Source organism: Nerophis ophidion, linkage group LG20, assembly GCF_033978795.1.
Source record: "Nerophis ophidion isolate RoL-2023_Sa linkage group LG20, RoL_Noph_v1.0, whole genome shotgun sequence".
Taxonomy (NCBI): Eukaryota; Metazoa; Chordata; class Actinopteri; order Syngnathiformes; family Syngnathidae; genus Nerophis; species Nerophis ophidion.
The window spans coordinates 39,174,308-39,186,856 of record NC_084630.1 but is presented as its reverse complement, the minus strand read 5'-3'; the positions used below and the strand labels follow the sequence as shown (position 1 = coordinate 39,186,856).

General features: G+C 41.8%; 1 protein-coding gene across 3 annotated transcripts in view; it reads right to left on the bottom strand.

Annotated features, from left to right (window-relative positions):
* The window catches only part of arhgap10 (Rho GTPase activating protein 10), a 230,487-nt gene that overhangs the window by 151,854 nt on the left and 66,084 nt on the right, over nt 1–12,549 (bottom strand). For all 3 annotated transcript variants that reach the window (XM_061881211.1, XM_061881214.1, XM_061881213.1), the window contains exons 2-3: nt 8,495–8,590; nt 5,055–5,116 (exon numbers count right to left, since the gene is read on the bottom strand). In XM_061881211.1, the coding sequence (XP_061737195.1) occupies nt 5,055–5,116; nt 8,495–8,590 (158 nt within the window). The remainder of the gene's footprint in view (nt 1–5,054; nt 5,117–8,494; nt 8,591–12,549) is intronic.

Sequence of the window (12,549 nt, the reverse complement as noted above, 5' to 3'; positions counted from 1 at the left end):
AAAAAATTAAAAAATTATTTATGGAACATTATTAGTAATTTTTCCTGATTAAGATTAATTTTAGAATTTTGATGACATAACTAATTGGACCAAGCTATATTTCTAACAAAGACAAATCATTATTTCTTCTAGATTTTCAAGACCAAACATTTTAAAAGAAATTCCAAAGACTTTGAAATAAGATTTAAATTTGATTCTACAGGTTTACCAGAATAATTTTTTTGAATTTTAATCAGAAGTTTGAGGAAATACTTCACAAATATTCTTCGTCGGAAAAAAAGAAAGCTAAAATGAAAAATTTAATCAAAAAGTATTTATTATTCGTTACAATAAAGAAAAAAAAATACTTGAACATTGATTTAAATTGTCAGGAAAGAAGAGGAAGGAATTTAAAAGGTAAAAAGGTATATGTGTTTAAAAATCCTAAATTCATTTTTAAGGTTGTATTTTTTTTCTAAAATTGTCTTTCTGAAAGTTATATGAAGCAAAGTAAGAAAATAAATGAATTTATTTAAACAAGTGAAGACCAAGTCTTTAAAATATTTTCTTGGATTTTCAAATTCTATTTGAGTTTTGTCTCTCTTAAAATTAAAAATGTCGAGCAAAGCGAGCCCAGCTTGCTAGTAAATAAATACAATTTAAAAAATAGAGGCAGCTCACTGGTAAGTGCTGCTATTTGAGCTATTTTTAGAACAGGCCAGCTGGCGACTCATCTGGTCCTTACGGGCGACCTGGTGCCCGCGGGCACTGTGTTGGTGACCCCTGGTATAATGCATATGTTCCTTTTTGACTGTACTTGAATGTACAATAGACTGTATTTTTATTATTCACATGTGAATAATATAATATTAAACTGTTTGACTATTTGCTCACACAGTTGTGGACAAAGGGGTGTACCTCGCCCCATCCTTTCTTGTGAAAGACTGAGCATTTTTTTGGGAAGCTGTTTTTATAGCCAATCATGGCACCCACCTGTTCCCAATTAGCCTGCACACACAGTCTGGATGGTTCGCTTCCCCTTTGGTCCGGATGACACAATGTCGAATATTTCGAAAAACAATTCGAAATGTGGACTCATCAGACCACAGAACACTTTTCCACTTTGCATCAGTCCATCTTAGAGGATCTCGGGGCCCAGAGAAGCCAGCGGCATTTCTGGATGTTGTTGATAAATGGCTTTCGCTTTGCATAGTAGAGCTTTAACTTGCACTTACAGATGTAGCGACAAACTGTATTTAGTGACAGTGGTTTTCTGAAGTGTTCCTGAGCCCATGTGGTGATATCCTTTTGAGATTGATGTCAGTTTTTGATGCAGTGCCGTCTGAGGGATCCAAGTTCACGGTCATTCAATGTTGGTTTCCGGCCATGCCGCTTACGTGGAGTGATTTCTCCAGATTCTCTGAACCTTTTGATGATATTATGGAGCGTAGATGTTGAAATCCCTAAGTTTGTTACAATTGCACTTTGAGAAAGGTTGTTCTTAAACTGTTTGACTATTTGCTCACGCAGTTGTGGACAAAGGGGTGTACCTCGCCCCATCCTTTCTTGTGAAAGACTGAGCATTTTTTGGGAAGCTGTTTTTATACCCAATCATGGCACCCACCTGTTCCCAATTAGCCAGCACACCTGTGGGATGTTCCAAATAAGTGTTTCATGAGCATTCCTCAACTTTATCAGCATTTATTGCCACCTTTCCCAACTTCTTTGTCACGTGTTGCTGGCATCAAATTCTAAAGTTAATGATTTTTTGCAAAAAAAACCATCAAATATGTTGTCTTTGTAGCACAGTGTTTTTCAACCTTTTTTGAGCCAAGGCACATTTTTTTAATAAAAAAAATACGGAGGCACACCACCAGCAGAAAAGGTTAAAAAAAATTAAACTCCACCAGGTTGTCGTGCCTTATTTTGAGTTTGATGTTGTTTCCTGTGCTTTAGTTCCGGTCTTGCGCTCTTATTTTGGTGACCCTTCCTGTGTTGTTGGTGTTCTCCTGTAGCAACTTCACGCCTTCCTTTGAGTGATATTGCCCGCATCTGCTTAGTTTTCGCAATCAAGACTATTTAAGTTGTGCATACGCTATCCTTCTTTGTGGGGACAATGTTGATTGTCATGTCATGTACGGATGTACTTTGTGGACGCCATCTGCTCCACACGCTGTAAGTTTTTGCTGTCGTCCGGCATTCTGTTTTTGTTTACTTTTCAGCCAGTTCAGTTTTAGTTTGGTTTTACATAGCCATCCCTATGCTTCAGTGCCTTTTGTTAATTTTTGGTTTAAGTGGTAAATACCATTTTACCTTCACGCTGTCTACCGCTGTGCTCTGCATATTAGGATGACGACAAACCATCCTCGACGCTTTCCATCCATCCTCTTCCGCTTATCCTAGGTCGGGGTGCGGGGGCAACAGCCTAAGCAGGGAAGCCCAGACTTCCCTCTCCCCAGCCACTTGGTCCAGCTCTTCCCGGGGGATCCCGAGGCGTTCCCAGGCCAGCCGGGAGACTGTCTTCCCAACGTGTCCTGGGTCTTCCCCGTGGCCTCCTACCTGCCTAGGGAAGCGTTCGGGTGGCATCCTGACCAGATGCCCGAACCACCTTCTCTGGCTCCTCTCCATGTGGAGGAACAGCGGCTTTACTTTGAGTTCCCCCCCGGATGACAGAGCTTCTCACCCTATCTCTAAGGGAGAGACCCACCACCCGGCAGAGGAAACTCATTTCGGCCGCTTGTACCCGTGATCTTATCCTTTCGGTCATGACCCAAAGCTCATGACCATAGGTGAGGATGGGAACGTAGATCGACCGGTAAATTGAGAGCTTTGCCTTCCGGCTCAGCTCCTTCTTCACCACAACGGTGAACACACCTCGACGCGTTCCGACTTCTACAAAGCAATGAACTACCTGCTGCCACCTACTGATATGGAGTATTACAAGATTACCCTGCCAAGGTCTACACAGCACAGGCACCAGACAACGACAGATTATTACGATTATTGATTTGCCAACAATATTTTTTGGACCAATTAGGTGAAGTTGCATAATTTCCCGTGCACAGTGGTTGAAAATCACTGTTGCAGCACATTAAACTGAATATGGGTTGAAAAGGATTTGCAAATCATTGTATTCTGTTTATATTTACATCTAACACAATTTCCCAACTCATATGGAAACGGGGTTTGTATCATACTGGTACTAAAGGAAATCTTTTAAAGGGGAACATTATCAGCAGACCTATGTAAGCGTCAATATATACCTTGATGGTGCAGAAAAAAGACCATGTATATTTTTAACCGATTTCCGAACTCTAAATGGGGGATTTTTGGCGAATTAAACGCCTTTCTGTTTATCAGTCTTTTAGCGATGACGTCAGAACGTGACGTCACCGAGGTAACACAGCCGCCATTTTCATTTTCACATTACAAACACCGGGTCTCAGCTCTGTTATTTTCCGTTTTTTCGCCTATTTTTTGGAACCTTGAAGACATCATGCTTCGTCGCTGTGTTGCCTGAGGGTGTAACAAAACTAACAGGGAGGGATTCAAGTTGCACCACTGGTAAGAAATCTGCCGCCAGACCCCCATTGAATGTACCAGAGTGTCTTCACATTTGACCGGCGATGCTAAGACAGACATGGCACAGAGATGTATGGATAACCTGCAGATGCATTTGCAACCATTAAGTCAACGAAATCACAAAGGTGAGTTTTGTTGATGTTGTTGACATATTTGGTCGCGGCATGACTGCCAGCTAATCGATCCTAACATGCTACGCTAATCGATGCTAACATGCTATTTACGCTAGCTGAATGTACATTTGAAACTAGATACCCACATGTAATGCCAAACAAACACTTACCAATCGACGGATTTAAGTTGCTCCAGTGTCACAAGAAGCTAAAGTCCTGATCGTTTGGTCCGCACATTTTACCGGCGATGCTAATAAGGCAGCCAGGCTATGGGCCACTTCATTAGGTACACCCACGCTATGGCCGAATAGCGTCAATAGCTAGTCGCTCAATAGCTTCAGTTTCTTCTTCAATTTCGTTTTCGCTATCTGCCTCCATACTCCGACCATCTGTTTCAATACATGCGTAATCTGTCGAATCGCTTAAGCCGCTGAAATCCGAGTCTGAATCCAAGATAATGTCGCTGTATCTAGCTGTTGTAACCGCCATGTTGTTTACATTGGCAGCACTGTATGACGTCACAGGGAAATGGATAGTGGTTTTGAAGATAGCGAAAATAAGGCACTTTAAAGCTTTATTTAGGGCTATTCCGGGACCGGTAAAATTTTGAAAAAAAACTTCAACAAATACAACAAGTCACTGGGAACTGATTTTTATTGTTTTTAACCCTTTTGAAATTGTGATAATGTTCCCCTTTAAACAAGTTTTGGATTGCTATTGTGTGTTGTCATGTTTGTCCTCCAAACATGAGAGTGTAACAAAGCAACACATTTTCCAAGCTGCTGCTACAATGCTAGCGGGCCTCGCTACGTGTCCCTGCCTGCAGCCCGGCCCACTTCTCCCGACCGTGATGTCATCCCAAAAGGCAGAGTGAGTGTTCAGCACACTCTGGTCCCCCGGAGATCAATCATCGGCTGCTGGTTACACCGCCAGGGGAGATGACGGCGGTCGTGTTATGGCTTTCGTTTTCGCACCACTTCCCTATCTTGCTTTCTTTATATTGCACCACGTAACGTGACACCAAAAGAAAAGCTGTGTATCATTTAGGAATGGCGTGGTTTATAAGTGAGGCATTTGCAGCCGCTCTTTTCCATACCGCAGTCAGCATTGAGCTGTGTATTTTAAGAGTTGCCACTCCCATGTAGGTGCAGCACAGTGACCCTTAGACAGTGACAACACCGTCCACACTATTCAGCGGCTGAAGAAAATGAAATTCCCCGTGAGTCCCCGGGATCTTTGCCAGGACATTAATAGACGCAAACCACCAAATATGGATATTAATACGTCTTGCTGGAGTGCATATTAGCACATTCTGTAAGGCCTCGTGCACACACGCTATTTCCCTAAGGTTTCAAACAGGCTCAGACTGGTTGTGCTCACCATCAGCTCTCTTTGGTCTTCTAGGTTCTTGAGGAATGAGGAGAACTCCTGCAATGACTCATCTGGAAGATATGAAAGGAAAGCGAAGAGTTAATGCTTTCTGATAACATTTTCTCTCCCCTTTTTGGGAGAGAAAGGCAACCACCTGCACATGCCTTTTTCCTTCTGACGTGCACTCAGCTTAACGGAAAGATATGAAATCATCATAGCTGACTGTCAGGAAGCACAAAGACCAGATGATTACGGGTTGGAAGTTGATTGATGAGAAGCCGAAGAATAGCCGTCGACAAACATTTTGTGTGAAGTGAACTATATCTATAAAGCGCTTTTTCTCTAGTGACTCAATCAATCAATCAATGTTTACTTATATAGCCCTAAATCACTAGTGTCTCAAAGGGCTGCACAAACCACTACGACATCCTCGGTAGGCCCACATAAGGGCAAGGAAAACTCACACCCAGTGGGACGTCGGTGACAATGATGACTATGAGAACCTTGGAGAGGAGGAAAGCAATGGATGTCGAGCGGGTCTAACATGATACTGTGAAAGTTCGATCCATAATGGATCCAACACAGTCGCGAGAGTCCAGTCCAAAGCGGATCCAACACAGCAGCGAGAGTCCCGTTCACAGCGGAGCCAGCAGGAAACCATCCCAAGCGGAGGCGGATCAGCAGCGCAGAGATGTCCCCAGCCTTATTTGTATTTAACTTTATTCAATGGTTTTATATTATTATTTGGTGCAGCAGGAGGGGATAGAAAGCGGGGAAAAAAAGGAAGACCGAGAGGGATATTGTGGGGCCAAGAGGGGGCTAAGACAGAGAGACAACAATAACAACAATAGAACAACATCAGCAAATAGGATATGTACAAATATGATGGTAAAAGTGATAGCAAAGAAGCAGTTAATGAAATAAATAATACAGAAATAATTAACTTTATTCCACTACAAATAGAGCAATACAATACCAATAAAATAGCGATATTGATAAGGAATAATAATATTTACCTCTATTATCAACAGTACAGTTGTTTCAAGTACAACAATACATATATGTAATGATAACTTGAAATACGAAAAAAAGGCAGATAAATGGAGGAGAAGAAGACTATATTATCAATCAATCAATCAATGTTTACTTATATAGCCCTAAATCACTAGTGTCCCAAAGGGCTGCACAAACCACAACAGAAACCACTACGACATCCTCGGTAGGCCCACATAAGGGCAAGGAAAACTCACACCCAGTGGGACGTCGGTGACAATGATGACTATGAGAACCTTGGAGAGGAGGAAAGCAATGGATGTCGAGCGGGTCTAACATGATACTGTGAAAGTTCAATCCATAATGGATCCAACACAGTCGCGAGAGTCCAGTCCAAAGCGGATCCAACACAGCAGCGAGAGTCCCGTTCACAGCGGAGCCAGCAGGAAAACATCCCAAGCGGAGGCGGATCAGCAGCGCAGAGATGTCCCCAGCCGATACACAGGCAAGCAGTACATGGCCACCGGATCGGATAGGACCCCCTCCACAAGGGAGAGTGGGACATAGGAGAAAAAGAAAAGAAACGGCAGATCAACTGGTCTAAAAAGGGAGTCTATTTAAAGGCTAGAGTATACAAATGAGTTTTAAGGTGAGACTTAAATGCTTCTACTGAGGTGGCATCTCGAACTTTTACCGGGAGGGCATTCCAGGGTACTGGAGCCCGAAATGAAAACGCTCTATAGCCCGCAGACTTTTTTTGGGCTTTGGGAATCACTAATGAAGTGAAATATATTTATATAGCGCTTTTTCTCTAGTGACTCAAAGCGCTTTACATAGTGAAACCCAATATCTAAGTTACATTTAAACCAGTGTGGGTGGCACTGGGAGCAGGTGGGTAAAGTGTCTTGCCCAAGGACACAACGACAGTGACTAGGATGGCGGAAGCGGGAATCGAACCTGCAACCCTCAAGTTGCTGGCACGGACACTCTACCAACCGAGTTATGCCGCCCCTAATAAGCCGGAGTCCTTTGAACGCAGATTTCTTGCCGGGACATATGGTACAATACAATCAGCAAGATAGGATGGAGCTAGACCGTGTAGTATTTTATACGTAAGTAGTAAAACCTTAAAGTCACATCTTAAGTGCACAGGAAGCCAGTGCAGGTGAGCCAGTATAGGTATATATGTATGTATATATGTATATAAAGGTATATACAGTACAGGTATATATGTATGTATATATGTATATAAAGGTATATACAGTATAGGTATATATGTATGTATATATGTATATAAAGGTATATACAGTACAGGTATATATGTATGTATATATGTATATAAAGGTATATACAGTATAGGTATATATGTATGTATATATGTATATAAAGGTATATACAGTATAGGTATATATGTATGTATATATGTATATAAAGGTATATACAGTACAGGTATATATGTATGTATATATGTATATAAAAGTATAGGTATATATGTATGTATATATGTATATAAAGGTATATACAGTATAGGTATGTATATATGTATATAAAGGTATATACAGTATAGGTATATATGTATGTATATAAAGGTATATACAGTATAGGTATATATGTATGTATATATGTATATAAAGTATAGGTATATATGTATGTATATATGTATATAAAAGGTATATACAGTATAGGCGTAATGTGATCAAACTTTCTTGTTCTTGTCAAAAGTCTAGCAGCCGCATTTTGTACCAACTGTAATCTTTTAATGCTAGACATGGGGAGACCCGAAAATAATACGTTACAGTAGTCGAGGCGAGACGTAACAAACGCATGGATAATGATCTCAGCGTCTTTAGTGGATAGAATGGAGCGAATTTTAGCGATATTACGGAGATGAAAGAAGGCCGTTTTAGTAACGCTTTTAATGTGTGGCTCAAAGGAGAGAGTTGGGTCGAAGATAATACCCAGATTCTCTACCGTGTCGCCTTGTTTAATTGTTTGGTTGTCAAATGTTAGAGTTGTATTATTAAATAGAGTTCGGTGTCTAGCAGGACCGATAATCAGCATTTCCGTTTTTTTGGCGTTGAGTTGTAAAAAGTTAGCGGACATCCATTGTTTAATTTCATTAAGACTCAAAGCGCTTTACATAGTGAAACCAAATATCTAAGTTACATTTTAAAGCAGTGTGGGTAAAGTGTCTTGCCCAAAGACACAACGGCAGTGACTAGGATGGCGGAAGCGGGGATCGAACCTGCAACCCTCAAGTTGCTGGCACGGCCGCTCTACCAACCGAGCTATACCACCCCACACTCACTTTCTACTGCATGGTTTGTGCCAAAAAGTGGCAAGTGATCACCAGATTAAACTAAAGACAAGTTGTGATAAAACGTTTGTGTTTGGTGGCGACACGAAGCGGTGGTTAAGCTTGACTCTTGATAGGATGCCAAAGAACCCGCACTTACCGATGCACCGCTCGTCGTCTGTCTTCGCGTCGCCGATGTACTCGAACTGAAACTCTCCCAGGCACTGAGCGAACTTGCGCTGTGCCATCCCCAGCTCTGGAAGGACAAAATAGAATCGAGTTTTATTGTCATTATTACAGTGAACAGGATCAAAGAACAAGGAAATTGGAGCAGATCACCTGAGGCGCGTACACAATCATTTGGTAATATACATAGTAAAAAAAAAAGATAGAATAGAAGATATGTATCTACAAACCCCGTTTCCATATGAGTTGGGAAATTGTGTGAGATATTTTGCACTGTTATACAATTGAATAAATCAGAAACTGATGACATAGTGCTGTATTTTACTTCTTTATGGCTCTTTTTCAACAAAAATGCTTTGCTCTGATTAGGGCAGGGGTAGGGAACCTATGGCTCGCGAGCCAGATGTGGCTCTTTTGATGACTGCATCTGGCTCTCGGATAAATCTGAGCTGACATTGCTTAACACGATAAGTAATGAATAATTAGGGTCCAAGGACCCTATTGAAACTGGTGCGTTTTATTATTATTCTTTCTTTCTTCCGCACCTATGCGCTGTAATTTGACCCCCTTAACATGCTTCAAAACTCACCAAATCTGACACACACGTCGGTCTGGCATGCCTTCCCAACATATTAGGCAGCCAAACCAGAAAAATCAAAATTGCGCACTAGCGCCCCCTAGGAAGGAAAGAAAAACAGACTGCTTGTAACTTCTGTTAGGAATGTCGTAGAGACATGAAACAAAAACCTCCATGTAGGTCTGACTTAGACCTAGATTCCCCATTAGAAACTTCTATACCTAAAATCAACAGGAAGTTGGCAAAAACCCCTTCAAAACTAAATTTTCGCGAAAAATGCTATTTTGCCTCTTTGAGCTGAAATCTGACCCCCTTAAAATGCTTCAAAGCTCACCAAACTTGGCACACACATCAGGACTGGCAAAATTTGCAATGTAGTGGAAAAACCAAACCCCAAAACTCAAAATTGCGCTCTAATAAAACACAGCAAAAACTGCTCCTAGGAAGAAACCACAAACAAAATTGCTTGTAACTTCCGGTAGGAATGCCGGAAAGACATGAAACAAAAACTTCAATGTAGGTCTCACTTACACCTACATTTAGATAATTGACATCCTTTGGCAAAAATCAACAGGAAGTTAAAAATCACCCCTTCAAAATAAAAGTTTTGTAAAAACCCGTTACCTTTTTCAAACGTAGACTCCTCCCAGTGCGTTTGTCGTTTCGGCTTCAAACTCACACAGGAGAAAGATTTAACCCTTTTGATTAAAACTATCCAACCAAGTTTTGATTACTGCTCCGGTTTGGATTTTACGCGCCTTCAAAGAACCCATGCGCAAAGTTTCCTAAAAAATGTCATTTTTGCCTCTGAGCTGTAATTTGACCCCCTTAAAATGCTTCAAAGTGCAAGTTAAAGCTCTACTATGCAAAGCGCAAGCCATTTATCAACAACATCCAGAAACGCTGATCTGTAATTTGAACCCCTTAACATGCTTCAAAACTCACCAAATTTTACACAAACATCAGGACTGGCGGAAATTGCCATCTAATAAAAACCAAACCCCAAAAGTCAAAATTGCGCTCCAGCGCCCCCTAGGAAAAAACCCAGACAAAACTGCTTGTAACTTCCGTTAGGAATGTTGTAGAGACATGAAACAAAGACCTCTATGTAGGTCTGACAGACCAGGGCTTGGCATCGGCCAAAGGCGGACCCGACAAACGCTTTTTGCAGCTTTAATTCCACTTGTAATCACAGTGTTAAAAATAACGTTCAAAATATAAAACATTGTCATGCTTTTTTATGTTCAAGATGTTGCATTAATGGTAAGAAGTAATTTATTTATTATTGGTTAGTGTGGGGCTTGCCCTCCTGGGGGTTCTTCAGACCACCAAGAGCCTGTTTTAGGGTTACAATATTGTTTTATTTTATTTTTCTCTCAGTTGCTTTCCAGCAATTGTCTTTTTCTCTTTCGTCCTCACTCGCGCTCTGGCTCCAGCCTCAACCCTGTCTCTCCTCCTGGCTGCTGCTTATAACAGAGCGACAGGTGATTAGATAAAAAGGCCCAGGCGGGCCTTCTACGCACTTGTCGCTGATTTCAAGGCCGGTCCTGGCAACATCCTGCTTTGCTGCAGCCCCACAGGCCACGCCCCCCCCCACAGTTAGCTTCAGAATAACAATGGTATTATAAAGAATAAGAGACCTATTATACTCTGGAAATGTTGGTCTTACTTAAAAATGCACGCGTTTAGTTGTGTTCAGTGTTAAAAAAAATATCATATGGCTCTTAGGGAAATACATTTTAAAATATTTGGCTTCTTGGGTCTCTCAGCCAAAAAGGTTCCCGAACCCTGTATTAGGGGCTACTTTAATTTAAAACATGTTCCCAAGGGGTACATCACCGAAAATTTTTGAGAACCACTGCGCTAGAGAATGAAGAGTGCTTGAAACTCTGCATGTCAACATCTCCGTTTGGTGCCACAGCAACAAAATGCCCAAGCGACCATTTTCAGATCAACACCGTATGAAAAAATAGTCAACAACAGACGGAGATAACGTCCACAGGAACCTACCACATAGTGAAGGACATACACTATTTGATTTTCCTCCATACTAACAGCGTGTCACATAATATTTGTGGCTTTTACACATAAACACACGCACAAGTGAATGCAATGCATGCTTGGTCAACAGCCATACAGGTCACACTGAGGGTGGCCGTATAAACAACTTTAGCACTGTTACAAATATGCGCCACACTGTGAACCCAGACCAAACAAGAATGACAAACACATTTCGGGTGAACACCCGCACCGTAACACAACAGAATAAATACCCAGAACCCCTTGCAGCACTAACTCTTCTGGGAAACTTCCAGCAAACTGACCAAAAATTTACGTTTTATTAATGCATTTTCTCTCGCTACTTCAAGGCTTGAATGTTTGGTTCATTCATTATTGTTATTTTATTTTCAAATTTATTGTTAGCCTGTGGGAAAAAAATTATATTTAACTCAGAAGATTGCAAATAGAAAAAAAGGCATACAATTTTTATTAAAATTTTATTTGATATGCCATTGATTTTTTTTTAATTATTATTATTATTATTTGAAACTGGATTTTGCCTGTCACTAAAGTCATATAAGCCTTGCTTGTTCAATATTTAATGCAAAACTTGTTTGGGTCCCTATTAAATAAATAAATGATAAATGGGTTGTACTTGTATAGCGCTTTTCTACCTTCAAGGTACTCAAAGCGCTTTGACACTACTTCCACATTTACCCATTCACACACACATTCACACACTGATGGAGGGAGCTGCGATGCAAGGCGCCAACCAGCACCTTTCAGGAGCAAGGGTGAAGTGTCTTGCTCAGGACACAACGGACGTGACGAGGTTGGTTCTAGGTGGGATTTGAACCAGTGACCCTGTGGGGAGTGCTCAGAGAGTATGGGGTATGGGACTGTCTTATTATGGCAGTCCGATCCCTGTACGATCAGTGTCAGAGCTTGGTCCGCATTGCTGGCAGTAAGTCGGACACGTTTCCAGTGAGGGTTGGACTCCGCCAAGGCTGTCCTTTGTCACCGATTCTGTTCATAACTTTTATGGACAGAATTTCTAGGCGCAGTCAAGGCATTGAGGGGTTCCGGTTTGGTGGCCACGGGATTAGGTCTCTGCTTTTTGCAGACGATGTGGTCCTGTTGGCTTCATCTGGCCGGGATCTTCAGCTCTCGCTGGATCGGTTCGCAGCCGAGTGTGAAGCGGCCGGAATGAGAATCAGCACCTCCAAGTCCGAGTCCATGGTTCTCTCCCGGAAAAGGGTGGAGTGCCATCTCCGGGTTGGGGAGGAGACCCTGCCCCAAGTGGAGGAGTTCAAGTACCTAGGAGTCTTGTTCACGAGTGAGGGAAGAGTGGATCGTGAGATCGACAGGCGGATCGGTGCGGCGTCTTCAGTAATGCGGACGTTGTACCGATCTGTTGTGGTGAAGAAGGAGCTGAGCCGGAAGGCAAAGCT